We start from the raw sequence: 27,566 nt of genomic DNA on the forward strand, positions 1-27,566 counted from the left end.
CAATACCTGTCCCACGTTGGGTTCGCACTATTAATCCCCATTTTTTACAGATGAGGTAACTGAGGCACAGAGATGTTTAGTGACTTGCTCAAGGTCACAGAGCAGACAAGTTAAACACTCTCTGCCTATTTAACTGCAAAGTTTTGTACGGAATTTGGGGGAGGGAAGGTCAACCAATTTCCTCCTCGATTTCGGGTGGCCAAATCCTGGCCTGCTCCGGCAGGAGGGGTGTAGCCACAGAGCCTTAACTCTAGATGCCTATAGGAACAGAGTCATTTTTTTATCGTGACCTCTATACCCGCTCACTAGGAGGTGTCGAAAGGACAGGGAATTTCTGATCTTTTTTCTGAAATCGGGCACTTCAGGTGACTGTTGCCAGTGACTTTCTCTTTGTCGGGGGTGGGGGGGGGGGAAATACCAGTGAAGAACGAGCAGGCTGGATTCTTGTGAAATGTCTATGTACTTTTTAAATGTCACCTATGGGTAACTCTACCCACCAATGTATTATTAATAAAATGTAGCAACTGTCAAATCATTTCTCAGCGTAGGGAGGTTTGGCTATACCACCTATTAGAGGAGAGAGAGACAGATGGTCTTACCTTTCAGTTCCCGCGTCCACAGCTGTGAGAGGAGGTAACTGGGATGGTGGGTTGTGGGGGCTCCCCTGTACATTATGTCCTGGAGAAGGGTGACTAACGGGATGAGGGGGAGGCCCGGCCCCGGCAGCTGTTCCACTTCGACTTGAGTGAGCGCTGGAGAAAATCGTAGCTGAAATCCAAAAGAGAGCAGGCATCAGGGCACTTTCCTCAGCCACAAATGGCAAGACCCAATGCCGCATCATAGAACCCGACGGAAGATTTATTCTTAGCTCTGTTTGCTTTTCTCTTGGTGACATGAGTCAACTTTCCCCTTGACAAATGCTCCCATCCTTTGTTTTAGCTCCTGGGAGTAAACCATCTCGAATAACAGCAAGATTTAACCCCGCTTGTCCATGCTCTCACATCTCTCATACTCTAGATCTCTAGAAGCCAGTTGACAATGCCACAATCGGTGGAGATTAGGAAATCCAGATTCGGGGTGAAGGAAAAGAAGCAGTGTTTTTAAGATGATACAGACTTGAATGTCAGAGTTTGTAGACTTCCTTGGAAAACAAAAACTAATGTCCAACGAAACAGTCCTACAGCCAACACCTTCAATCCAAAATTCCTCTCTCTTCTCTTAATGGCACCCAAGCTCTGTAATCTAGAGGAACATTTCAAATTGTAGAATTACCACCTCCCCCTTCAAAAACAACTGACAGTGGTATGATTTAATACCATGGGTTTGTTATCGTCAAATCAGCACTCTGCCGATCTGACTCTGCCCTCAAATGCCTCTTTTCCCCACCACTCTCCAACTGCTAGCGATTTTGAAATTGGTGTGAAAAAGCCTAATGGCTAGAGAGGATACTGTAGAGCTTCTGCTCGGTGCATCAGCTTTAATAAAAGTCGCATATTTGCCGACCCACTGAAGTTGCCTTATAAATCACTACCCTTGCTCGTTACCACACTCAGGGAACCAAAATTCAACTTAGATTCTCAATAATAAGTTTACCTAGTGGGGAACAGGCTCACTGGAATGACTTTGGCAGCAATCTGAGTACTGGTATTAGGCCTCCAGCCTGGTTTCATCTATAGGAAGAAATTATGAATCCCAGAGACACGGTTCTAAAGCAACCGATTTTTTCTTTCTATACAATGTGAGCAGGAACTCTATTTTTGTTGGACTCACGGCCCGTGGGGACCTGCTCACAGGATTACTATAGGGAAGACTGTGCAATAATGAGTTATTTTTCAAAGGACCAAGCTAGTAGTCAAAATAATAGAAATTTGGGGGTTCAAGATGGATGTGCATTGAGCTGAGTTCCACACTGGAGTATAGTAAATTATGGTTTAATTGGGCCTCAGTGTGTTTACGGAATGCATCCATCACTTCTTATTCTTGAGGCTTATTTATAATCTTCCCAGGAAAAGAATAGCTCAGGCTTTAAAACCCAGTAGGCTGCCTACGATCAAGGCGGGGAGGGGGGAGAACTGAAGTAAGTTATGGTAAGGAGGCAGGGTGTGTGTGTGTGGTGGAGATGACAATTCCAGGTGACACCCTGGGAGAGGAATTGATTCCTTAGTTGAAGCTGTCTGGCCTCTCATCTGGGCAATCTGCCAATTGCTTGCTGTGTGACCTTGGGCAAATCACTTAACTTCTCTGTGCCTCAGTTCTCCTGTTCTCTCTCCTACTTAGACTGTAAGCACCCTGCAAGACAGGGACTTTGCCCAACCTAATTAACTTGTATCTACCCCAGCGTTTAGAATTGTGTTTGATACACACTGTTTAACAAATACCATATTTTTTTTTAATCCACTGGTGAGAGTTAGGTGGCCACCTAGGAAATGGATGCTGAGGGCACTGAAAATTTGAAATATTGATCAGGAATCACGCTCAGAAAAGCATTCTCCCTCCCTCAACTCCATGCTTATGAGAAGCAGCGTGGCTCAGTGGAAAGAGCCCGGGCTTTGGAGTCAGAGGTCATGGGTTCAAATCCCGGCTCCACCACTTGTCAGCTGTGTGACTTTGGGCAAGTTACTTGACTTCTCCGGGCCTCAGTTCCCTCATCTGTAAAATGGGGATTAAGACTGTGAGCCCCACGTGGGACAACCTGATCACTTTGTATCCTGCCCAGCGCTTAGAACAGTGCTTTGCACATAGTAAGCACTTAATAAATGCCATCATTATCATTATTATTATTATTAGGGAACTATCCGCAATAGAGATGGCAGTTGAAGCCATGGAGCAAATGAGTTCTCTAAGGGAGGGGGTGTAGATGAAGGGTAGAAGAGGACCCAGAATTGAGCCTTGAGGGGCTCCTACAATTAGGGGGTGGGAGGCAATGGGGGAGCCTGCCAAAGAGACTAAGAAGGAACAGTCAGAAAGACAGGAGGAGAACCAGGAGAGGACAGTGTCAGAGAAGCAGCATGGCCTAGTGGATAAACCACGGGCCTGGGAGATAGAGGACCATAGGGACTCTCTATCTGTTGCTGAATTGTACTGTCCAAGCACTTAGTCCAGTGCTCTGCACACAGTAAGCGCTCAATAACTACGACTGAATGAATGAATGAATGACCGAGGTTCTAATCCTGTCTCTGCCACTCGTCTGCTGTGTGACCTTGGGCAAATCACTTATCTGTGCCTCAGTTACCCTATCTATAAAATGGGGATTAAATCCTACTCTCTCCTACTTGGACTGTGAGTCCCAAGTGGGACACAGACTGTGTCCAAAGTGATTAAATTGTATCTACTCCACTACTTCGTACAGTGCCAGTAAGCCAGTAAGCGCTCAATAAATATGATTGAATGAATGAATGAATATGTTTGTACAGATTTATTACTGTATTTATTGTACTTGTACATATTTATTCTATTTATTTTATTTTGTTAATATGCTTGGTTTTGTTGTCTGTCTCCCCCTTCTAGACTATGAGCCCGCAGTTGGGTAGGGACCGTCTCTATATGTTGCCAACTTGTACTTCCCAAGCGCTTAGTACAGTGCTCTGCACAAAGTTAGCGCTCAATAAATATGACTGACTAAATGAATGAATATGTTTGTACAGATTTATTACTCTAACTTGTACATATTTATTCTATTTATTTTATTTTGTTAATATGTTTGGTTTTGTTGTCTGTCTCCCCCTTCTAGACTGTGAGCCAGCTGTTGGGTAGGGACCGTCTCTATATGTTGCCAACTTGTACTTCCCAAGCGCTTAGTACAGTGCTCTGCACACAGTAAGCGCTCAATAAATATGATTGAATGAATGAATGAATGCCAGGCATGTAGTTAAGTACTTAAAAATACCTTTAAAAAAAAAAAACAAGGTTAGGTAATGTTTCCAGGAGAAGGGGCTGCTCCACAACATTGAAGACAGTTGAGAGGTCAAGGAGGATATAGGATGGAGTAGAGACCACTAGATTTAGCAAGAGGGAAATTATTAGAAATACACTTGAAGGGAAAGGGATTTTCAGATTGGGGAAACAGGCTGGAATAAAAATAAAAATAACTGTGGTATTTGCTAAGCTCTTACTATGTGCTAATCAGTGTACTAAATGTGTGGGGGTAGATACAACAAGATAATCAGGTTGGACACAATCCCTGTCACACATAGGGTTCACAGTCTAAGTGGGAGGGAGAACAGATAATGAATCCCCATTTTGCAGATGAGGAAACGGAGGCACAGAGAAATGAAGTGACTTGTCCAAGTTTGCTCAGCAGACGTGTGGCAGAGCCGGGATTAGAATCCAGGTCTGTGGACTCCAGGGCTGTGCTCTTTCCAGGAAGAAGCGTGTGGCAGAAGTGGGATTAGGACAGAAGATGAGAGGTTTAGATTTAGACATGTTGAGTTAGAGGTGTCGAAAGTGGCGATGCCACGGAGGCAAAGGTGGAATTATAAATTAGATAAGTTGTTGGGAGTAGAGAAGTAGATTTGGTCATCATTCCCATGTGGCAGCTGAAGGCTGGCAAGCAGATGAGCAGCCCAAGAGAGTGAAGAGTTGGGGACCTCCAGAGTTAGGAGGGAAGAAGGAGGAAAAGGAGCTCAGGAATGAGATTGAAAAGGAGCAGTCAGAGAGTAGGAGGAGAACCGAGTGAGTACAGTGTTGGGATAGCCAGCAGCGTGGCTCAGTGGAAAGAGCACAGGCTTTGGAGTCCAAGGTCAGGGGTTTAAATCCCGGCTCTGCCAATTGCCAGCTGTGTGACTTTGGGCAAGTCACTTCACTTCTCTGGGCCTCAGTTACCTCATCTGTAAAATGGGGATGAAGACTGTGAGCCCCCTGTGGGACAACCTGATCACCTTGTAACCTCCCCAGTGCTTAGAACAGTGCTTTGCACACAGTAATCACTTAATAAATGCTATCATTATCATTAGTAGTAGTAGTAGTAGTAGCAACTTGAGGAGAAGGAATGGGTCACTATTGTTGGAAGCAGTTGAAAAGTCAAGGGGTACTAAGACTGACTAGAATTCATTGGACGACGTTACGAGGAGGCCATTGATGACATTGGGGAGTAAGTGCTTAATAAATGCCATCATTATTATTATTAACGGAGTGAAAATCCAGTTGTAATGGATCAAGAAGAGAGATGGTAGAGCATAAGTGAAGGCAATGACTGTATACTGCCCATTCAAGAAGTTTGGAAAGGAATGGGAGCAGCGAAGAAAACAGGGCAATAGTTGCAGGTACAGAGTTAGGGTTAGGTACAGGAAGAAGGATTAGATTTAAAGCACAGGAGGGAGATCTCTTAGACAGCTGGGAAGGCTGCCTGACATCTTCTTTTTTACCAACGATATTGTTGGTGAGGTCATCAGTGGTGAGGAAGGGAGGTGAAGGTGGCACTGGGGCTTTCCGGAGGGAGCTAATGACTCAGAATAGCAGGAATCAATGAGGGAGGACGAAAATACTGGCCGAGCAGAGGAGAAACATGAATTATAACGGGTCAGTGTGAATTTGAAATGGCAGAAGTTGGCTTGAGGCCTGGATTTCCACCAACAAGGCTCAAGTGTGTGAAAACAGGAAGCAGACTAAGGGGGAGGTGAGGAGGGCTCTCAGGAGAAAAATCCTCCCTCTGTCAAAGTAGTGCTCCAGCACAGGGAGTTGGAGGACAGAACTGCAGCTTGAAGGGTCTCTAGAAGGTGGCACACAGAGCAGGAGTGAGAATATGGAGAAGCATTGGTGAACGGAGGGATGAGGAGGTTGGGATAAAGAGAGAATGACTTCAAAAGCTGGGAGGCTTGTAGATCCTGAAGGGGATGGAAACAAAGAATCTATATCTTTCTTCAGGTCTGCCTCCCTTCAGGTGTCTATCTTTTTGTGCCTTTGGATTTGTAAGTGTGTCTCTCTTCTGTGTGAGCTTGGGTGTCTCTGTATCTACCTAAAAAAGTCTTTACCCATCTCCTTCTCTAATTCCCCCTCCTCTCAGCTGCTCCATTCCCTGCTCTGACACAGGAGAGAGGACATCAAAGTCACGAGGGAAGGTAGTTTGCTTTGAATAGTAGTGGGGCGGGGGTCCGAAGGACATGGATTCTGATCCCAGCTCTCCCACTTGTCTGCTGTGGGACCTTGGGAAAATTAGTTCACTTCTCTGGGCCTCAGTTTCCTCATCTGGAAAATGGGGATTGAGACTGTGAGCCCCACATGGGAAAACGGACCGTGCCCAAACTGATTTGCTTGTGTCCACCCCAGAGCCTAGTACAGTGGCTGGCACATAATAAGACCTTAACAAATACCGTAATTATTATTATGTATGGGGCAGGGTCTCTGGCCTAGGCTTCCACTTCCTGCCACAGTTGCTCTTCAAAAGTAGGTGTGGGTGGTGGGATAGGGGTGCGTGGGGGGAGAACTCATACATTTGTACTTGGCTCCGAGAATGCCAAAATCTGAAACTGGTTCCTCTTTCACTGTTTATGAATAGCAATCAGTGCCATTCTCATTGCCTGCAGTGAAAGACTCTATGTAAAAGGCAAATAGCATTGTCACCCACATAAGCATATTGATTGTTGAAATGTCCTGTCAAATAAACCCTAAATGTTTTTACTGAATACAACCACTTACATGGCAAAGCGACAGAGAATGACACATGAGCAACAAAGAAAAGCAGTACCCGTACTCTCAAAGGCAAGGCAACATTAACAAGCCCGTAGTGAGCCAAACGTACAGTAAAAGCCGGATGCTCAAAGGGGTTAGCATCCATGGCTTAGACCATTGAATGTTACCAAAGGGTCACTGCCGCTTTCTTGGCTGTCAGTGGGCTTTTAAGTCTACTTTCAAATATTTCCAGTGATTGGCAGCTGGAACAATTGATTAAGCATGGCAGATGAACATATTGGAAATTCTTATTGCTTTTGTGATTAAGAGGTGGTGAGATCCCCAAGGAAATAAAAGCTTCTGCTTGGGATTAATATCTGAGTCCTCTCTTTAACCAAGGGCCAGAAGGTCACTCCGCTGACACTAAAGACATTTTTTCTACCTGATTCTGTTTATTGTAGTTCCTACAGGGCTTCCATCCTCTTGAGGCTGGAGGGAGAAGTATCTTAGCTGGACTTTTGTAATTGTACCTAACAAGTTTCTATTTATATAAGCATTTCGCAGATGTGTTCAATGTGACGTCAAGACCACGATGCTCACTGCTGTTGCGTTTATGTGAGGCAGGTTAAATCGGGTTAACAGGCAGCAATCCTTCTGAATAAAAACAATTACCTTGTAATTTCAATAGGAATGGAACACTCCATCCTAGTGGCAGTCTCTAACACTGGGGCTACTTTACAGGGAAACAGTCAGAATTCAAAATGCATATCAACTGGCTGAAAAACAGGAACTTTGGTATTCAGAAACTCTGTGGGGCACAAAACATTCTCCCCTACATACACGTAAGAAATGGCTGTTCAGAAAGTTTTGAGCCACTTGAGCATCCTTATGCTCAAAAACATCTCTCTTGCTCCTCCCCATGAAATAGACCTGAAAACCAACAAGCAAGTAAATTGTCAAACATCTGGGAAGGCAAGGGTTAATGCTATCCCAGTGGCCTCCCCATTTTATAGTCTAGTTGAAGGTTGTTTGTGTAGTTGAAGTCTGCATACAAAGTTCAGTGCTGGGGTATTACATTTTTATATTTTTGCCTGCACATCCTAAATGTGAAAGGGTGACTATAGCCATTGAAATATTTTGAAGAATGCAAAAAAAAAAAAAATGGTTACAGACTTTTGTCTTTTCATCACTTACAAAACCCAGCCACATTTAAAATGAAAGCTTCCTAGCTATAAAATACAGGCAAGAATTTGACTGAATTATTTCATTTAGAAAGCAAGCAGCTGGTATCCATGTGCCTTATTCCGTATTAAGAATTTCAAGGGCTTTTAGGAAACATATTGATTCGATGAAAAGGGAAAAGGGAGGCGGGAAGGAAAGAAGAGAATATTCTCTTTTCAGTCAAAGTTCAAAGGAGCTATACGTGAGCAATTAAAGCAGACTATATCCCTTAGCACAAAGTATCAATGATTTCAGTAATGTCTGGTGTGTCAATAGTGCACAAAGAAAGAGATGTAGTGGGGAGATTGTCATGGTTTTGCCCATCGTTCGCCATATTGCTACTAACTTGAGAAGCAGTGGGGCTCAGGGGAAAGAGCACAGACCTCGGCGTCAGAGGACCTGAGTTCTAATTAGGCCTCTGTCATGTGTCTGATATGTGACCTTGGGTAAGTCACTGAACTTTTCTGGGCCTCAGATTCTTCATCTGTAAAATGGGGACCTGTTCTCCCTCCACTTTTGGTTGTGAGCCCATCTGTGACAGGGACTGTGTCTGACAATTATGTGGCATCTTGCTCTTAGTCTAGCACAGTGCTTGGCACATAGTAAGCACTTAACAAATTATCATCACTAACCTTGCTCTTTCCTATTAGGTGCAATTTATTTGAATGTCTCCCTCACTAGACTGTAAATTCCTTGGGCTCAGGGACCATGTCTACTGACTCTACTGAACACTCACGAGGACTTAGTACCGAGGTATTGATTGACGAGACACACCCTCAAAATCCTTGTCTTTGGGACGGGTGGACTGGGGTAGTAACTCGGCCCCCTCCTCCCCCTCCCCACAGCACCTGTATAGAGGTTTGTACGGATTTATTACTCCATTTATTTTATTTGTACATATTTCACCTCCTCCAGGAGGCCTTCCCACACTGAGCCCCTTCCTTCCTCTCCATCCCCCTCATCTGACCTCCTTCCCTTCCCCACAGCACCTGTATAGATGTTTGTACGGATTTATTACTCTATTTATTTGTACATATTTCACCTCCTCCAGGAGGCCTTCCCAGACTGAGCCCCTTCCTTCCTCTTCCCCTCTCCATCCCCCCCATTTTGCCTCCTTCCCTGCCCCACAGCACCTGTGTATATGTTTGTATATATTTATTACTTTACATATCTATTCTATTTATTACTCTATTTATTTTACTTGTACATATCTATCCTATTTATTTTATTTTGTTAGTATGTTTGGTTTTGTTCTCTGTCTCCCCCTTTTAGACTGTGAGCCCACTGTTGGGTAGGGACTGTCTCTATATGTTGCCAATTTGTACTTCCCAAGCGCTTAGTACAGTGCTCTGCACACAGTAAGCGCTCAATAAATACGATTGATGATGATGATGATAATTATCACCCGGTGAGGGACTCCCAGAAGTAACAGCACCTGGGCAATGTGTGTGTTGCGGGGCAGGGAGCAAAATCAATCAGTGGAAAGTACGATGCAGTTGGTAGGCGCAATCTCTGCCCTCAAAGAGTTTACAGTCTAATGAGAACTATTGTAAAGGAAGCGGTTCTACTCAAGTATTCTTTCTTGCCTTCCCACCCCCACCCTGGTCCCTGTCTGGAGCTCGGAGAGCCAAAAAAAAATCTTCCCAGGGCTACTAGATGTCTAGAATGTCTCCCAGAAAATCACCCCTACTGCTAGGAGCAGATGGATAAGATTACATTTCTGCTCTGTGCTGTTTGTTGCTAGATGGGGAATGCATCCTCTCTCTGCAAGCTGAACTATGGAATGTGAAAATGGATGATGAGCCAACTAAATCACTTGGCAGAAAACATGATGTCATACTTGACAGTGGTAAGTTTGTTCACGTCTCTCCCAAATCTTTTAAAATAAAAAAAAAAATCCACACATCAAGGGTTTAAAGCCCACCCATTTTTGGTACTAATGCACACCTTCCACAAGACAAATCAGAATACATTTCAGCATAAAAGATTTTCCCCCACAACTGCACATCATTAAAAAGTGGAAATGGACCGCTCTTAAAACAACAACACAATTTCCTCCTTCAAGCTTTGATTATTTTGAAGGACACACGGTATTCCTATAGCACGGGGGATGCACTCTTGAACCCTGCCCTAAAGAAAACTCGTATTAGAGAACACGTGCCTTGACCAACATTTAGATAATTAGCAATTTTCAGAATGGTTTGGAAGAAAATATGGGTCTTCAGTGACTAAAAAAGAACACACAGAAGAAAACTTTTCATGAGAAAAATGTTTTATATGGCTTCTTATAGGGGCCCATATGACCTGCTAGTTAATTGGAAAACTCTACATTAAATCGAATACCCTTGTCGTTAAGGGCTACATCAAGTACAGATTCTATTACCTCTTTCCTTATTACGAGTGCCTCCCCGCTATCCTTCCATATTTAGGGAAGGTATCATTGCTTCGTTCTTTTTGTATTATGGAAAAGTAGTTTCTTTAAGGCGCCACAGTCATCTTTGTAATCTTTTTCTCCTCCTTGCGGCATGAATAATTTTAATATTGCTATTTCCTAAAAAAATCCATTCTTTCTGCCTGTCTTTTTTATTCCACTTTGCCATGAAGCATATCATTATCTAGCAGTCCTGATGAGTGGATAATGAAACAATTCTTTTTTCAATTGGATTGGGTAGCTGTCAGAGTGAAATGACACTAGTTTGTACATCCCTGACACAATACCCCAAGCTAATTGATGGCAAACAATAGTACCTGTCTTCTGTGCACAAGACAAAGAAAACAAACATGTGTCAACTGATGGAAAGCTATGGCAGTGGATAAACAAATGTGTTAAGGAAATGGATCTATTAACTAAAGAGAAGGTTCAGCCCTGGAGAACATGCCTATTAACTCTGAGCTTAAGAGTCCTGCTGTTCACTAGGGAGGCGAAGTAAATAAGATAAAATGAGACTTTACTGATGTAGGGACAGTGACATGAATATTCAGCTTCTCTGACAAATAGATTTTCCCTGAGGGGGTCCAATCTCCCGTGTTAGCTTGCCAACTGCATTTCCATACCATGTAGCCAGGTCTACAACTAGTGAAGAAATTATGAGTCCTAAAGCAACCTGGGAGGATAGATGCCTAGCTGGCTTTTTTTTTTTTTGCCCCCTATAAAACTTCAAGGTTCTGCCAAGCTCCGGGATCTCAAATGGAAGAGAAAATTCTATTCAGTCCGGGAAGAGATGTCCCAAGGCGAGAGGAAATGCAAGACTGCGGGGGTGGGAGGGGAGAGGTCTCAATCTGCTCTCTCCCTCCTACTGATCCTCACTCCTCTCCCACTACAACCCAGCTCTCCCATTTCACTCTAACACCGATCTACGTACTGTGTCTTGAGCAAATCTGTGTGTCTAAAGTTGTGTCTCCCCAGGAAGGCTTCCCTAATTTCTCTCTCACCTCCTCACCCTACTCCCCTCCCTACTGCAGCAACTCTGCACTTGACTTTCCACACCCTTAAGCACTTCATTCGGATACTCACCCTATCCCCCAGAACTTATGTACATATATGAAATCAGCATGGCATAGCAGATTCAGCCCCAGCCTGGGAGTCTGGCTCTGCCACTTGTCAGCTGTGTGGCCTTGGGCAAATCACTTCACTTCTCTGTGCCTCAGTTCCCTCATCTGTAAAATAGGGACTGTGAGCCCCATATGGGGCAGGGACTGTGTCCAGCCCGATTTGCTTGTATCCACCCTAGTGCTTAGTACACTGCCTAGCACATAGGAAGCACTTAAATACCACTATCATTATTATTATTTTATATCCTTATGCTCTGATGCTTCCCCCATTGTTGGGTATGGACCGTCTCTATATGTCTCCAACTTGCACTTCCCAAGCACTTAGTGCAGTGCTCTGCACAAAGTAAGCTCTCAATAAATACAATTGAATGAATGAATGAATAATTTATTTTAATACTTGTCTGTCACGCTAGATTGTAAGCTCCGCCTGGGAGTCAGAGGATCTGAGGTCTAATCCTTTCTCTGCCAATGCTTACAGGGTGACTTTGGGCAAGTCATTTCACTCCTCTGTGCCTCAGTTCTCCTCCCTCCTACTTAGACTGTGAGCCCCATGCAGGACAGGGTGTCCAACCTAATTCACTTGTATCTACCCCAGTGACAGTGTTTGACACATAGTAAGCAAGGTCCTATGCCTCCCAGGCACATGGTCTTCCCACTAGACCACACTGCTTCTTTAAAAAGATGAAGGAAAAGGACCCAGGGAGGGATGGGGTAAGGGCTGAAAAGGCAAAAAGGATGAATAGGGAAGATAAGAAGAGCTGCCAACCAAGCACTTAGTAGAGTGCTCTGCACACAGTAAACTTTCAATAAATACCATTAACCTATGGAATGATTAATGCCAACTTGCCAACATGGCATCCTAAAATCATTGCTTTAGAATTTTTCACAAATAGATCCAGATGCCTCGATTTTTACAGTCGGATATTGTGCTATGCATCTGTAGGATCATAACCCTGGAAATGTCAGCCATGAGCAGTATGAGACAGTGATTGATGATCCAGGCTTTGGGCAGACCAGGAACCTCACCCGCCTTTGTCTGTCCAGATTGCCACTGCGCCTTTGCCAGCTTCCTACAGAAATCATGTGGAGTATTACCATTCTCTGGGTGAGAGCCTATTATATGCAATGACAACAACAACAACAATAATAATGGTAATTGTGGCATTTTAAAATGCTTAGTGTGTGCCAAACACTGTACTAAGCACTGGAGAAAATACCAGCTAATCAAGTCGGATACATTCCCTGACCCATGTGGGGCTCACAGCCTACGTAGGAAGTTGAACAGGGATGGGCCTTCCCTGACTAACCCTCATTTCCCCTATCCACCTTCCCCCTCTTCATGCACTAAGCACTTGGATGGGTACCCCTTAAGCACTTTGACTGATACTCACCCCAGCCCCACAGCACTTATGCACATAGCCTTATACTCTACTATTTCTCCTAACTGTAATTTATTTTAATATCTTTCTCCCTCTGTAGGCTGTAAGTTCCTTGTGGGCAGAGACTTTATTGTACTGGATGTTCCCAAGCGCTCAGTATGGTGACCAACTGATCGATCCCCATTTTATGGCAAACTGAGGCACAGAGAAGTTAAGTGACTCACCCAAGGTCACCCAGCAGACAAATGGCATAATTGGGATTGGAACCCAGGTCCCCGGTCCTCCCACTAGGCCACACTGCTTCTCTATCTGAGCACTAAGCTAAGAGCACTGATTTCTAAATCATCTCCACTCCCGTTACCCAGTACCAACTCAAGGAGACCCTCCATAACCAATCAGGAAAGATAACGGTACTTTCTGGCAGATTGGGAGAATCAGTAATCATGACTGGAATACTGGCTGTAAATGTGTAAGAAAGGTGCTCCTTAGCAAGTCTACCTTATGGCGATTCTTGGGTGAGGGTCTTGTGGCAAGCCAGAAGTGTGAAATGCCAGCAATATTGCCATTAATACTTAAAGTTCATGTAGCCTTAGTCAAGGAAACGAATAATGCACTTTCTTACATTTTCGAATCTGGTTGCTTGTGAGTTCTGTCTCCCCCATGAGAGTGTGTGTAGGGAACATAACTTGTACTTCTTCCGCACATCCCAAATGCTTAATATATTGCATTCAGTAGGTAGGTGTTCAGGAAGCATCATTAATACTATTACTACCTGTCTAGTTGTTGATGATGTCTCTGAATTTATTCCTCTTCTGTGTATGTCCCAAATTTGGTGAAGACGTGCCATAAGTTAAATAATAATGGTAATAATGACGGTATTTGTTAAGTACTTCTATGTGTCAAGCACTGTTCTAAGCACTGGGGTAGATTCAAATCAATCAGGTTGGACACAGTCCCTGTCCCACAGGGGGCTCACAGTCTTAAGTAGGCATGAGAATGGGTATGGAACCCATACCCAACACGCTATCTGACCTTGGCTTCACAGACTCCGTCCTCTCCTGGTTCTCCTCTTATCTCTCCGGTCGTTCTTTCTCAGTCTCTTTTGCAGGCTCCTCCTCCCCCTCCCATCCTCTTACTGTGGGGGTTCCCCAAGGTTCAGTGCTTGGTCCCCTTCTGTTCTCAATATACACTCACTCCCTTGGTGACCTCATTCGCTCCCACGGCTTCAACTATCATCTCTACGCTGATGACACCCAGATCTACATCTCTGCCCCTGCTCTCTCCCCCTCCCTCCAGGCTCGCATCTCCTCCTGCCTTCAGGACATCTCCATCTGGATGTCCGCCCGCCACCTAAAGCTCAACATGTCAAAGACTGAGCTCCTTGTCTTCCCTCCCAAACCTTGTCCTCTCCCTGACTTTCCCATCTCTGTTGACGGCACTACCATCCTTCCCGTCTCACAAGCCTGCAACCTTGGTGTCATCCTCGACTCCGCTCTCTCATTTACCCCTCACATCCAAGCCGTCACCAAAACCTGCCGGTCTCAGCTCCGCAACATTGCCAAGATCCGCCCTTTCCTCTCCATCCAAACCGCTACCCTGCTAATTCAAGCTCTCATCCTATCCCGTCTGGACTACTGCACTAGCCTTCTCTCTGATCTCCCATCCTCGTGTCTCTCTCCACTTCAATCCATACTTCATGCTGCTGCCCGGATTATCTTTGTCCAGAAACGCTCTGGACATATTACTCCCCTCCTCAAAAACCTCCAATGGCTACCGATCAATCTGCGCATCAAGCAGAAACTCCTCACCCTGGGCTTCAAGGCTGTCCATCACCTCGCCCCCTCCTACCTCACCTCCCTTCTCTCCTTCTACTGCCCAGCCCGCACCCTCCGCTCCTCCACCACTAATCTCCTCACTGTACCTCGCTCTCGCCTGTCCCGCCATCGACCCCCGGCCCACGTCATCCCCCAGGCCTGGAATGCCCTCCCTCTGCCCATCCGCCAAGCTAGCTCTCTTCCTCCCTTCAAGGCCCTGCTGAGAGCTCACCTCCTCCAGGAGGCCTTCCCAGACTGAGCCCCTTCTTTCCTCTCCCCCTCGTCCCCCTCTCCATCCCCCCGTCTTACCTCCTTCCCTTCCCCACAGCACCTGTATATATGTATATATGGTTGTACATATTTATTACTCTATTTATTTATTTATTTATTTATTTATTTTACTTGTACATTTCTACCCTACTTATTTTATTTTGTTGGTATGTTTGGTTCTGTTCTCTGTCTCCCCCTTTTAGACTGTGAGCCCACTGTTGGGTAGGGACTGTCTCTATCTGATGCCAATTTGTACTTCCCAAGCGCTTAGTACAGTGCTCTGCACATAGTAAGTGCTCAATAAATACGATTGATTGATTGATTGATTGATTATGGAATCCTCATTTCACAGTTGAGGAAAGTGAGGCACAGAGAAGTGAAGTGACTTGCCCAAGGTCACACAGCAGAGAAGTGGCAGAGCCAGAATTAGGACCCAGGTCTTCAGACTCCTAGGCCCAGGCTCTTTCCACTAGGCCACTCTGCTTCCTAGAGAGAAGTACATTTAAGCAAACTATTTAGATGCAGTTGAGGGAAAAGGAAATTCTCAGACACAAAAGTCAATGATACAGTTCTAAACTACCACATAACATATTTGCTCTTAATGACACTAGGATAATCAGTGATGACTGAAAAGAAATGGGATCTTTTATCATTTTTATCAGAAGAGAGCTAAAATGTAATTTAAGACTTAACACAGTGCGGTCCCAGTAACTGGAGGAAATCAGATTTATCCTATTATCTAAATTCACCCGTTACAAAATGGTGACAGTGGTACTCTCTTCCTCCCTTCAAAGCCCTACTGAGAGCTCACCTCCTCCAGGAGGCCTTCCCAGACTGAGCCCCCTCCTTCCTCTCCTCATCCCCCCTGTCTTTCCTCCTTCCCCTCCCCACAGCACCTGTATATATGTATATATGTTTGTACGTATTTATTACTCTCTATATTTATTTATTTTATTTGTACATATTTATTCTATTTATTGTATTTTGTTAATATGTTTTGTTTTGTTGTCTGTCTCCCCTTTCTAGACTGTGAGCCTGCTGTTGGGTAGGGACCATCTCTAGATGTTGCCAACTTGTACTTCCCAAGCGCTTAGTACAGTGGTCTGCACACAGTAAGCGCTCAATAAATACGATCGAATGAATGAATGAATACTGCTTATTTCATGGGCAGGAGGGTTAGCAGTGGAATTTAGCCGTGCTTACGTATATAAGGTGCCCGTAAAATTCATGGTCAAAAATACCCTTTAACTTCAATTATGTAGACATCTTAGGCAGAGCTATCTCTGTGAATGAAAGTATCCAGCAATTCTGGCCAAAGTCTAACTTCAGGTCTCAAAATCCGAGTAACGTGCATACTTAAGACGATGCTAATAGAAGTCATCGCCCTACGATGCCAAGTCCACGTCTACCCTGAACCCTTGAGGAAATCCACTGCCTTGACAGAGATTTTAGTTTGATTGAAAGGATTGTGATAGCTCTCCATGGATTCAGACCAAGTTATTTAGTAGAACGGCCAACAATAATTCATGAATACATGGTTATTTGGTTTGTTGACTAATAGCAGAAGGCATTGAAAAAATGACTGTAATCTATTCAGCATCAGCTGTACTTCAGGGGCTAATTCTAGAAAGAAGTCTTTCTTACTTCCATTTTTAGACCCTGTACATCGACTCAAATTGAAAAAATGATTTCATAACCTTTGTTATGATAACCTCCCAACTTCTAAGAACCTCACTGGACAATACATACTGATTACGGAAATGACATGGGATAGAATTTTATCTACATGAAAGTATTTGCAAGCACCCTACCAGTGTCCAACTCCCTTTTAAAATTCCTTTTTATTTTATTTTATTTTTTTTGGAACCAAAGGCCTGAAGCTAGAGGGAAAAACATTAATATCACAAAGTGATTGAGATTTTATTTTTATGAATAAAAGCAAAGAATTTTAAAGTCTGGTTCCCACAGCAACCATAACCCAGCCTCACTGAACCTTCCCTCTCTGCGGCTATGAAATTGTTTTTGCTCACCCGCAGAAATATTTTTACAGCAAAAATTTGTGCATATTGTAGAACCGTATAATTTGGCTTAATCTTGTGTGAAAAACTAACATGAATACAGTGGAGTAAGTGGATGTGGGGAAATTGAACAAACACAAAATTAAGCAGCTCTACATCCCATGAAGGCATTAAAATTACATACAAAATGAAGCATGTGCCGGCAGGGAACAGAATTTTGATTTCCTTCACTTGGGCGGGTGTAAAACCTCAGCCATAATTACAACTTGTATTTTCGGGCATTTTCTTCCTGAGGAGCTTTTTACGGTTTTATCTCCTAATATCTTAGCACATCCTGATGAGACAGCCAAGACCGGCAACAGCTTGGCCTAGTGGAAGGAGAATGGGCTCGGGAGTCACAGGACCTGGCTTCTAATCCTGGCTCTGCCGCTTGCCTGCTGGGTGACATGCCCCAGCCTTCTCGGTGTCTCAATTTCTTCATGAAAAATGGCAGTTAAATATCTGTTAACCCTCCCCTTAGACTGGGAGCTTCAGTATGGGACAGGGACTGCATCTGACCTTGTATTGTACTCTCCCAAGCGCTTACACTTCCACACTGAAAGTGTTCTATAAATACCACTGAGAGACCTGATGATCTTCTACCTACCCTAGCACTTAGCATAGTGCTTGGCACAGAAACACCACAATGAGTATTTGTACAGAGGAAGAAATTGAGACCCAGAGAGGTCACCTGACTTGCTTTGGGTGGTTCTCAGCCCCGAAGTTAAAATTAACTCCAAACAATACACCCACCTACATGCATCTACACAATATATCTCATTTTTGTGTTGTTTTGCATAAGTGTATCTGTGTAATGTATGTATCTTCTTGCATCCATGTGCTTTTTAGCCCCAGGTAGACTTGTGAGACTCATTCCATCCTTTAGGTTGAAAACAACTCTTTATAAACTCTGTAAACCTATAAACACCCTATAAAGCTTTATAATTCCCAGGAAAGGACCTAGCCCGTAGAGGGCATTCAGTAAATATTCATTCATTTTGAGGTCCCAGAGCTTCCACTAATAGTTGCTCAGTGGTAATTTTTTGCACAAATATATATGGCCCACTGTTAAGTTTGAAAATATAACAAGCCTGCCTTTCACTTAACCTGACACAATTGAAAGGAAATGTTGCCCTTCCTGGATAGACCTTCCTTTCTACCAATTAGTCAGTCGTTCAATCAATGGTATTATTGAAAACTTTCTACCTGCAGAGCACTTTACTAAGCACCTGGGAGTATTCACTACAACAGAGTTGGTAGATAAGACCATGCTCACTACAAGCAGATAGTCTAGTTAGAGAAGCAGCATGGCCTAGTGGATAGAGCAAAGACCTGGCGTCAAAAGGTCGTGGGTCCTAATCCCGGCTCTGCCGCTCGTCTGCTGTGTGACCTTGGGCAGGTCACTTCACTTCTCTGGGCCTCAGTTACCTCAGCTGGAAAATGGGGATGAAGACTGGGAGCCCCATGTGGGACAGGGACTGCGTCCAACCCAATTTGCTTGTATCCACCCCAGCGCTCAGTACAGTGCCTGGCACATAGTAAGCACTTAACAAATACCATTAGTATCATTATTATTACAGGGGGAGACAGACATTAAAATAAATACATAAATTGTGGATATGTTACATGAGTGCTGTGGGGCTGCGGGAGGGGAGAATACCAAGTGTCCAAAGGGTACAATCAATCACTGGCACTTATTGAGCACCTACTGAGTGCTAAGTGCAAAGTACTCAGAGAGAACAACAGACAGAATCCAGAAAATGATCGTTTACAAAGATGTCTGTATCCCCTGTTAGAGGGCAAGCTCCTTGTGCGCAGAGAATGGGTAACTCACTTGTTTTATACTTTTCCAAGTGCTTAGTACAATGCATTTGCTCTCAGTAGGCATTCAATAAATGCTATTACTATGACAACTAAAGAGAAAAAGGATACAGCAGGAAGAGGTAAAAATACATCAGAATGAAATAGCTGAAGAAGTAATTGAATATTCAATAAAATAATAAAGAAATATACAAATACATAAAATATGCAAATGTACGAAAGAACTGTGGCTAGGAATCAAACACATAAGGGGTATGGGTGGGTGTTGGCCTGGTGCAACTGTGGTGTTGTGAATTAATTGATGAAAGACTTTTTATGTCTCAGTTCTTAAATGAAATACTTAGCTCAGTTGGTTATTTCTCCAAGTAAATCCAGTGAAGAGGATTGAGAAAGGGATGATAACAGCGACCAGATGAGGGAGGCGTTCGGAGGGTGGGGCCCAAAGAGGATCAGGAGGACTAAAGGAAAAATGAAAGAAAGGAACAGAGAGCGGAGAGGGGAGGTGGGAAGAAAGAAGAAAGGAGAGAGTAAAGGAAAAGTAAGAAGGAAGAAAAAGAAAGGGGGAAAGGAACCTCAAAAGCTGTGACCATCCTGCCTAGAACAGGGTGTCTACTCACTAGAGGAAGAGTATTGCAAGTAACTCTAATTCTGCCCTGTGATCTGCTTCTAGGTCTCCTTCATTTTCCCCCACACCCACAGTCCCCGACTAGTCTGGGATCCCCTGAAGCCCTCACTGAACCCACCTCTTCCATCTCTTCACTCCTTGCCAATTACTTTGGTGGCAAGGTATACCCAAGGTATTTACTGAGCACTTAGTCTGTGCAGAGCACTGAACTACGTGCTTAGGAGTGGACAACAGACTTGGTAGACAAGATTCCTGCCCTCAATAAGTTTATAATGTAGTGGAAGAGCTTAAAATCTAAATTTACCCTTCATTCCCACCCCCTCCCCATTCCTGTAGGTGTCCTGTTTTCTCTAGCACCTCTGGAGCTTTATTTATTCATTCAATCGTATTTATTGAGCACTTACTGGGTGCAGAGCACTGTACTAAGTGCTTACCTCCCCCTGTTAGATAATAAGCTCCTTGAGGCCAGGGAATTCTAAGCATTACAATACATTATATTCAGGTATCACACAATTAGTGTTATTACTACTACTACCACTATTCGTCTGTGAAGGCCTCAGGGCAGGGGCTGTGTATTTTACTTTTATTATGCATTCCCAAGTGCTTAGAGCCATGTTCTGCAGACAAATAGATAGTGTTTGATAGATAGATTGAATGATTTTACACTCAGTAAAATCCATTAGATGAAGGTACCAAGTTGCCCATAGGGGTTGCCCATAGAAGCACACTTTCCCCACACCACTCTGTACTGCTGGGGCCTTGTCTTCTGGACTTGCTTGGGGGCCTCCATTTTAAAACTAAACCACAGCTAAGAGAGAAATATTTCCTTTGAATTCTCAACCAAGTTTAATGAATTTAAGGTTCCCAGAAGAGATGGGTGGATTGTACTCTTGGCAGGTCTCCAATTCCACTAGAACAAATGTTTTCCTAACCTTGGTTTCCTTAAAGAAAAAGCAGTCAACTGCCTAAATCAATTTAGAAACAGAAAAGATCCTTTCCAATCTATAGCAAATTTTCTCCTTGGGAGGCGTTCCAGAAATAATGGAGAAGGATATGGCATTTCTCCTCCCAGGTGCAATGTTGCAAAGTGAGGAAAAAGGAGACATTTAATGTCACTTTGGCTTTTGATCTCATTTGTTACCTGAATAGATGTCGTGAACGGGCCCCGGAGATCGTCCCAATGAGTTGTCTGTGGCATCATGAGGGGAAGTGGCAGGCTGAAGAGGTTGAATAGTTAGGCAATCATTGAGGATGTCCTGGTCGAGCTCCATACTGGACCGCAACTAGGCGAAGGGAAAAAAAAATAGAGAAGAAAAGCTATCAAAAGAGAAAGGTCCTGGTGATACCCACTGGAAGGGCAAGAAAGCAGGACCTGGGCATCTTGAAAAAGGGCCTGTGATTCCAGAACACTCTCAGTTCCTGTCCTGTCTCTTCTACCCTTGGGTATTTTTTTCCTTTTTTTATGGTATTTGTTAAGCACCTAATATGCATCAAGCACTAACTAATCAGGCCAGATACAGTCCCTGTCCCACACGGGGAATGCCACTGCTTATTGTTGTATTGTACTTTCCCAAGCACTTAGTCCAGTGCTCCTTACACAGTAAGGGCTCAATAAATACGATTGAATGATTGAACGACTGGGGCTCGTAGTCAAGTAGGAGTGAGAACAGATAATGCAGTTGAGGAAACTGAGGCCCAGAGAAGTGAAGTGACTTGCCTGACGTCACATAGCAGGGAAATGGTGCAGTTGGGATTAGAACCCAGGTCCTCTGGCTTCCAGGCCTATGCTTTATAACACTAGGCCATGCGGCTTCCTGTGGCACTGGTGGCATTGGCCAGGGTTGCAGTGATGTACATTCAAAATAATGCCACAGGTGCAACTGACTTCTGTCCAGGAGTGAGGACATAGGTCAGGCGTGGGATGGCCAGCGAGGCATCCATGCCATTAAAGGTGCAGCTTTTGGCCCTCTGTACTCCCATTTTCAATACATAATAAAGCAGGCTATTCCTCTGTAGAAATGCAAAGGAACAGAATTCCCTTATTTCTGTAAATGTGGGGAGGGAGGGGTTGAAAAAAACACAGGAGGTATCCAAGAGATGTTAAGTCTCAACAGGAATAATTGATTGCTGTATTTATTAAGCACTTCTTATGTGCCAAGAACTGAACTGAGCACTGGGAGAGATCAATCAATCAAATCAATCAGTCCTATTTACTGATCGCTCACTGTGTGCAGGGCACTGTGCTAAGTGCCTGGGAGAGTACAACACAACAATGTAATAGACACATCCCCTGCCCACGGTGAGTTTACAGTCTAGAGATTGCCAGGGAATCAGGTTGGACATAGTCCCTGTCCCACTTTGGGGCTCACAGTCTAAAGGGGAAGGAGAACGGGTATTTAATCCCCATTTTATGGATGAAGAGATGGAGGCATGAATAAGGTAAGTGACTTGCCCAGGGTCACACAGCAGGGACACGGCAAAGCCGAGATTAGAGCCCAGGTCCTCTGCCTCCGTGTCCATGCTCTTTCCACTAAGCCAACACATAGATTTGAAAAGGTAAGGGCTTTCTCTCTCTTCCCCACTCCCTCCTCCTCACTCCATGTCGTACAGCCAGGCTTGGCATAAAATTCAATAAACAGCCACCTTTTTTTTTTTGAAGGAAAGAAGCACCAATAACATTGAACTTGACACATCTGTCAGACTCCTGACACGCAGCAAAAGATTCCCAGGAGCCAGGGAGGGAAAAGCAGCTTTGCTCCACTCTCCTTTCCTCTTTATGTCTTCCCCATGTAAGTCTGCATAGTCATTCCATACAGGGGGCACACTGAGTTTGATAATAATACTAATCATTGTGACATTATATTTAATTATGTTACATCAATCCATATTGGTAAAATAGGATAATTTACAGAACATTAATTCTGAAATACTAGGAAGAAAGAGTATTTTACAGCGCTTGAATAATGGAAGAGGCTAAAGAAAATCTCCAATGGTCAGTACTTTATTCTTCTTTATCAGCCAGCTGCTGTATAGAAAACAGTTTACTCCAGACCGCATAAACATATGCCTTGTATTCAGTCCAGGAAAGCAAAAATGATATGGTGACCCTGACTGAGAGGAGAAGAGCATGTAGCACATGTAGAATACAAGAGCTAATTATTTTACCAAACCATTTGCTCAGCTTTGGCACACACCATTCCACATTTTTATCTCTTACAAAGAATCTATGCAAATTATTTCTAATATGCTCAGGGAGGTTACAAGGTCTGTTTGTTATTTCAGCCCTAATCTAACACACGCAGCCTAAGAAAAACTGAAAGCAAAAAAAATCAAAGTTAGCATGAGATCTGTTAATCATGTCTAATTTATCTTTTATACTATGTGTTCTCTGGGGTCCAGATGTTTTACTGAGAGCAAATATGAACACCCATCTGCTTTCTATTACATACCCTTTCTTTGGCTTTACTTCTTATCAGTAGTAATGGGGTCTTTGCCTGAAATTAAGGTATTCCCAGAGCCAAAGACATGCACATTTTGCATAATTTCAAAATCATTAACAGTAGTACTGTAGCTTTCATCAAGCCCCTTTCACTAAAGCTTCAGTCTCCATTTTATATCTTGGTGTGGTTTACATAGACCCGTATATAAACTCTAGTTTATGTACAGTAATTTCTTGTTTTAACGAATCTGCATTCATTCATCCGAATGCTACACTAAAAATGGCTCAAATGTTTCCTGGCAGACAAAATGATATGTATAGCTGTTTGCTCTCCATTATGATGCTACTGATGGGTGAGATCCTCCGCGTGCACGTGAATGTGGCCGCAATGGCCAGTGAAGGACCCAACAAGCCATTGCACATTGTGAGCACGGAAAGGAAAACATTCTTTGCCGTGGTGCTGGTTTGCCACTTGCAGGTAGGTACTGTTGCTGTTTCTGAACTTGCCTCTGTGTAGACCAATCTTTCCCAAGCCTCTCTGCTCAAGAAGAGCAATCTGTCTTCTAATTGCTGCATGCTAACCTGATCCGTCTACCGAGCAGTTGTTAAGATGGTGGGTATGAAAGGAAACATCCCCAAAATTGATTTAATGAAAATTACTCAGAGACTGTGGATAGGGAATGTGTTGGTTGATTGGCTGAGCACCCTGTTACAGATCCTCACAAGTGTAACGAAAGAGAGGCAGATGTCTAGATCAGGTAAAACTCATTCTCAATTGCTATTTCCATCCAAAGCTTCCCTTTGCCTGTGATGGGGGTGAATCCATCTGTACCGCTCACTGATGCAAACCCATATTGTTTCTTTAGTGATGATTACAAATCTTGGATTAGTGGCACAGTCGGTTTATCCCTTTCATCTCTTCAATCTTGGTCTTCCACCATTAGTTGCTTAGCTTGATCTACAGGCTCCATCACAGGATTTTGTCAGCCTCCATTTTGTTTTAGTCCTGAAGCACTACAAGGAGCTATAGATGCAGTTCCTGCTTGGCAGAAAAGCATTTATTCATATTACTCATTTCCATTAAACCATTGTTGATTATGTCTGCCTACCAAATCCACACTCTCGATTACCGCCTGACAGTGCTGGGAGAAGTGTCCGTTCACTGTTCATGGCGATACTTATAGCTGGATTCCTTTTTGTTCCAATGGGGACTTTTTTGGTTTTGGTTTTGTTTGGTTTGGTTTTTGTTTGGGTTTGTTCTTCTATTCCCAAGATCTTGACTATCGGCCCTCTCGATGGCTGGACGCTGTTTTTTGATTCATTGGCTGTAGTGATTACATGCGTTTGGGTCATAACCGTCAATCAATAAATGGATGGCATTTAATGAGTGCTTACTGTGTGCAGAGCACTGTACTAAGCACAGTGGAGAATACAGTAGAGAGCCGATGGCTGGTCAAGCACTCAGCGCCTTGCACAGTTGTAATGGTATGTGCACAGCCCCACAATCCTGCTGCCTCACTACCAGGTTCTGTCTCTGGAAGTGATGCCACTCCTCTTGACCTAGTGGTAAAGGAAAGGGTGTTTCGGGAGGTATTTGTTAAGTGCTTACTATGTGCAAAGCACTGTTCTAAGCGCTGGGGAGAATATAAGGTGATCAGGTTGTCCCATGTGGGGCTCACAATCTTCATCCCCATTTTCCAGATGAAGTAACTGAGGCCCAGAGAAGTGAGGTGACTTGCCCAAAGTCACACAGCTGACAAGCGGCGGAGCTGGGATTTGAACTCATGACCTCTGACTCCCAAGCCCGTGCTCTTTCCACTGAGCCACGCTGCTTCTCACCCAGGACTCGGGGCACAGGAAGTCCTTGCGGTCCCTAGGATCTGACAACCCCACCCTCCAGATTTCCTGTTCCCTCACATCTCAGAAACAGAGGAAAATACCTTCCATTTTCTTCCTCACTCATTTCCCACAGCATGATTTCTCACACTGCATAATGCATCTTCGTGTGTGACAGTCCAACTGGAAAATCTCAAAGTAAGGACCACCAAATTAAGAAAATGTGAATTTTTTTTCATTTGTAAATGCAAATGGGTTGTAAAATGAAATTGTTGGGACAGGGATTCTAGAGAAACTTTGCTGCTATGCCATTCAATGCTTCCTGAACGAATGGTTAAGTTTGCAGCCCATTTCGTTTCTCACAAAACTGTTTCTCTTTCATGGACTTCTGGCATGTCCAATAATAGGGAGAATCAGAGATGAAATGAATTTGGCTTAGGGTATTTATTTCCACAAAAGCTATGCCTCAAATTCACAATGAAAACTCAGAGTACAAAAACTTCGACTACATTTAAAAATGTTTCATACCTTGCAAATAAGCACTAGCCCATGCGCTCATCAAATGTTCTACAAAAGACGACACAAACGAATCTTGGGGGCAGTGATGCCAGAAGTTCTGGGGAGGATAAATTGTCAATGAACCTATTGTTTGCTCACCATTTCCTCTTCCATCAGCAATTTTTACTCGACTAAATAATGTCGTACATTCTACGATGTCAAGAAATTTTAGGAATATAATGTGTACACACAATGGATGACAAAGAAGCAATCTTTTAGCCAGAGAAGCCACAACTATACGTAACTACGTAAATACGATTGAATGAATGAATGAATGAACTACTAGGGTTGATATGAAAGCACAGCTCACAATCACAATCTCCACAACTCTTACCTAACAATCAAAGTAACATCAGAGGAAGGCTACCCAAGACTAGGTAGAAAGCTTTGTATTTTCTCCCATATTAAGTTAAGAGGTACTGTGATTGGTCTAGAGAGTAACAGCATGCCACACATTCAAAATGACAGCCTCCCAATCAGGCTCTGACAACAGTGAGCACCGTTAAATGTAACGAGTGGATAAACTGATACCGAGAAGAAGTTTCAAAGTGGTTGGCCTGCATTGGTAGTTATAGGAGTCAGATTGATGTACTCTTTAAATAGGATCATCAATTCCCAACACATAATTCACACAAGGCTTTGGTTAGGAATCCTGATCCGAGTTATTTGGAAGAACTTAGGTTCTCTTAGGAATCCAAAAATGTTGAGGCAAGAGCCCAAAGAAAATTGGACATCCAACTGGAAGTCTTTGAATACTGCAAAGCTTAAGTTCAGGAATTTTTAGCATATGTAATCATAGGCAGTGAGACATGGCTTCACCATTTTGACTCCTGAACCAAATGACAATCAGTGGTGTAGCACGATCATCACACATTGCCACCAAAGGAGAAGCTCACAAAGCAACTCTCTGAAGATAAAACCATGACAACTGTGTTTTGGAAAAGGGTAGGGATCCTGTTTGGCTACCATGATTAATTCAGAGTGGTCCACAGAGACATTAAGGAAACTGAAAGCCGCATGTTGGGACCTGTCCTGATGACCATTAACAAAGAGTTCCTTCTGAACAACATTACCTGACCTCATATCGACCTGCATACACAGAAAAGGATAGTGGCTTTGGATTTGACCTATCCTCTCCATCCTGCTTGAAATCCCTATCTCCCACCTCCTGATTGCTTCCTCCTGGGTCTACTAAGGATCACCATTTTGAGGGTCATAATGCCATGAAGCAGAAAATTACTGACTAATGATTTACGATGGTGTGACAAAAGCGTTTTGCATGCCAATATGAAGGAGCTAAATCAACCTTACCAAGTGTGCAGTAGAAGTGGCAGAGACCACCATGTAGAAAAGTAACTTCGTTTTTGTCACACAGATATTTTTATTTCTGTGATTTTCATTTTCATTGGGAAAATATTTAGGGAGAAAGGAAAAGCATAATTTTCATACCATCTTTCATATTGACCTCACGACCTAACCAAAAAGAAATAATCCAACAGTGTGAGAGGGAGCCAGTTTCTTCCACTCACCCTGCATTCCAGATCTTCCTTAATTTCTTGGCCAATCCAGGCACAGGTAAACACCCTGACTGCTTAGCTCCTGCACAACCTTCCATTATGTAATATTTGCTCCAAATGATAGTTTTTCTACCCTAATAATGAAATCACCCATCAGGCTTGACAAGGCCTCCGCATTCTGAAACTTTAGCTGCTTCCCTCACAATGGGGGTGCTGCTTTAATATAAAAAAATAAGCCACCATCAACAGTGATTTGTATTTGTTTTTGTTCAAGACTATTCTGTTAATGTTTATAAGCACTCGAAACAAGAGACGGAAATTCTACTCCTGTCATTTTCTCATTTCAGATATGATTGAATAATCACCCCAGATTAAGTGAGTCAAGTGGAAGTAATTAGAAGGGGAAAAGGCCCCAGATCCTTCAATTTTCAGTTTCATTAAATTTTACTCCAGGAGCAAAGGCATGCTGTTAGTCTGAGGCATAACATACTTCCAAAGAAAACGACGAGCAATCAAAGAGCCTTTTGTTTTGTGTTTCTCCAATGAGTGTATTCTATCTGGGTTGTACATGTTTATGCATCACCTTGCATGGCTCCCTTTGTTCGGCAGAAATCAAATGCCACAGAAATATGCTTCTGAAGAAAACTGGTCAGAAAGGAAACAAGGGTAGGATTCTTCAAGGCGTTTAGGCTGATTCTGAACACATTTTGATAGGATACACTATACAATGCTAGTGAATTGATGATTCTCAGCAAATTAAGATATTGCCACTTGAATTATTAGTAATTGCCAATAAAATGAATGTATGTTAATAGTAATTCATTTTCCATTGATTTTTTATGAATCCCCACTCTTGGGAAATTCCTACCAC

The 27,566-nt window shown here is 43.4% G+C and overlaps 1 protein-coding gene across 1 annotated transcript in view; it reads right to left on the minus strand.

The window, feature by feature from the left end:
• The window catches only part of GLIS3 (GLIS family zinc finger 3), a 478,530-nt gene that overhangs the window by 63,586 nt on the left and 387,378 nt on the right, over positions 1-27,566 (minus strand). Inside the window, exons 9-10 of the mRNA XM_038769989.1 lie at positions 20,487-20,628; positions 600-768 (exon numbers count right to left, since the gene is read on the minus strand). Coding sequence (XP_038625917.1) covers positions 600-768; positions 20,487-20,628 — 311 coding nt within the window. The remainder of the gene's footprint in view (positions 1-599; positions 769-20,486; positions 20,629-27,566) is intronic.

This window comes from Tachyglossus aculeatus, chromosome X4, assembly GCF_015852505.1.
Source record: "Tachyglossus aculeatus isolate mTacAcu1 chromosome X4, mTacAcu1.pri, whole genome shotgun sequence".
In the NCBI taxonomy this organism is placed as follows: domain Eukaryota; kingdom Metazoa; phylum Chordata; class Mammalia; order Monotremata; family Tachyglossidae; genus Tachyglossus; species Tachyglossus aculeatus.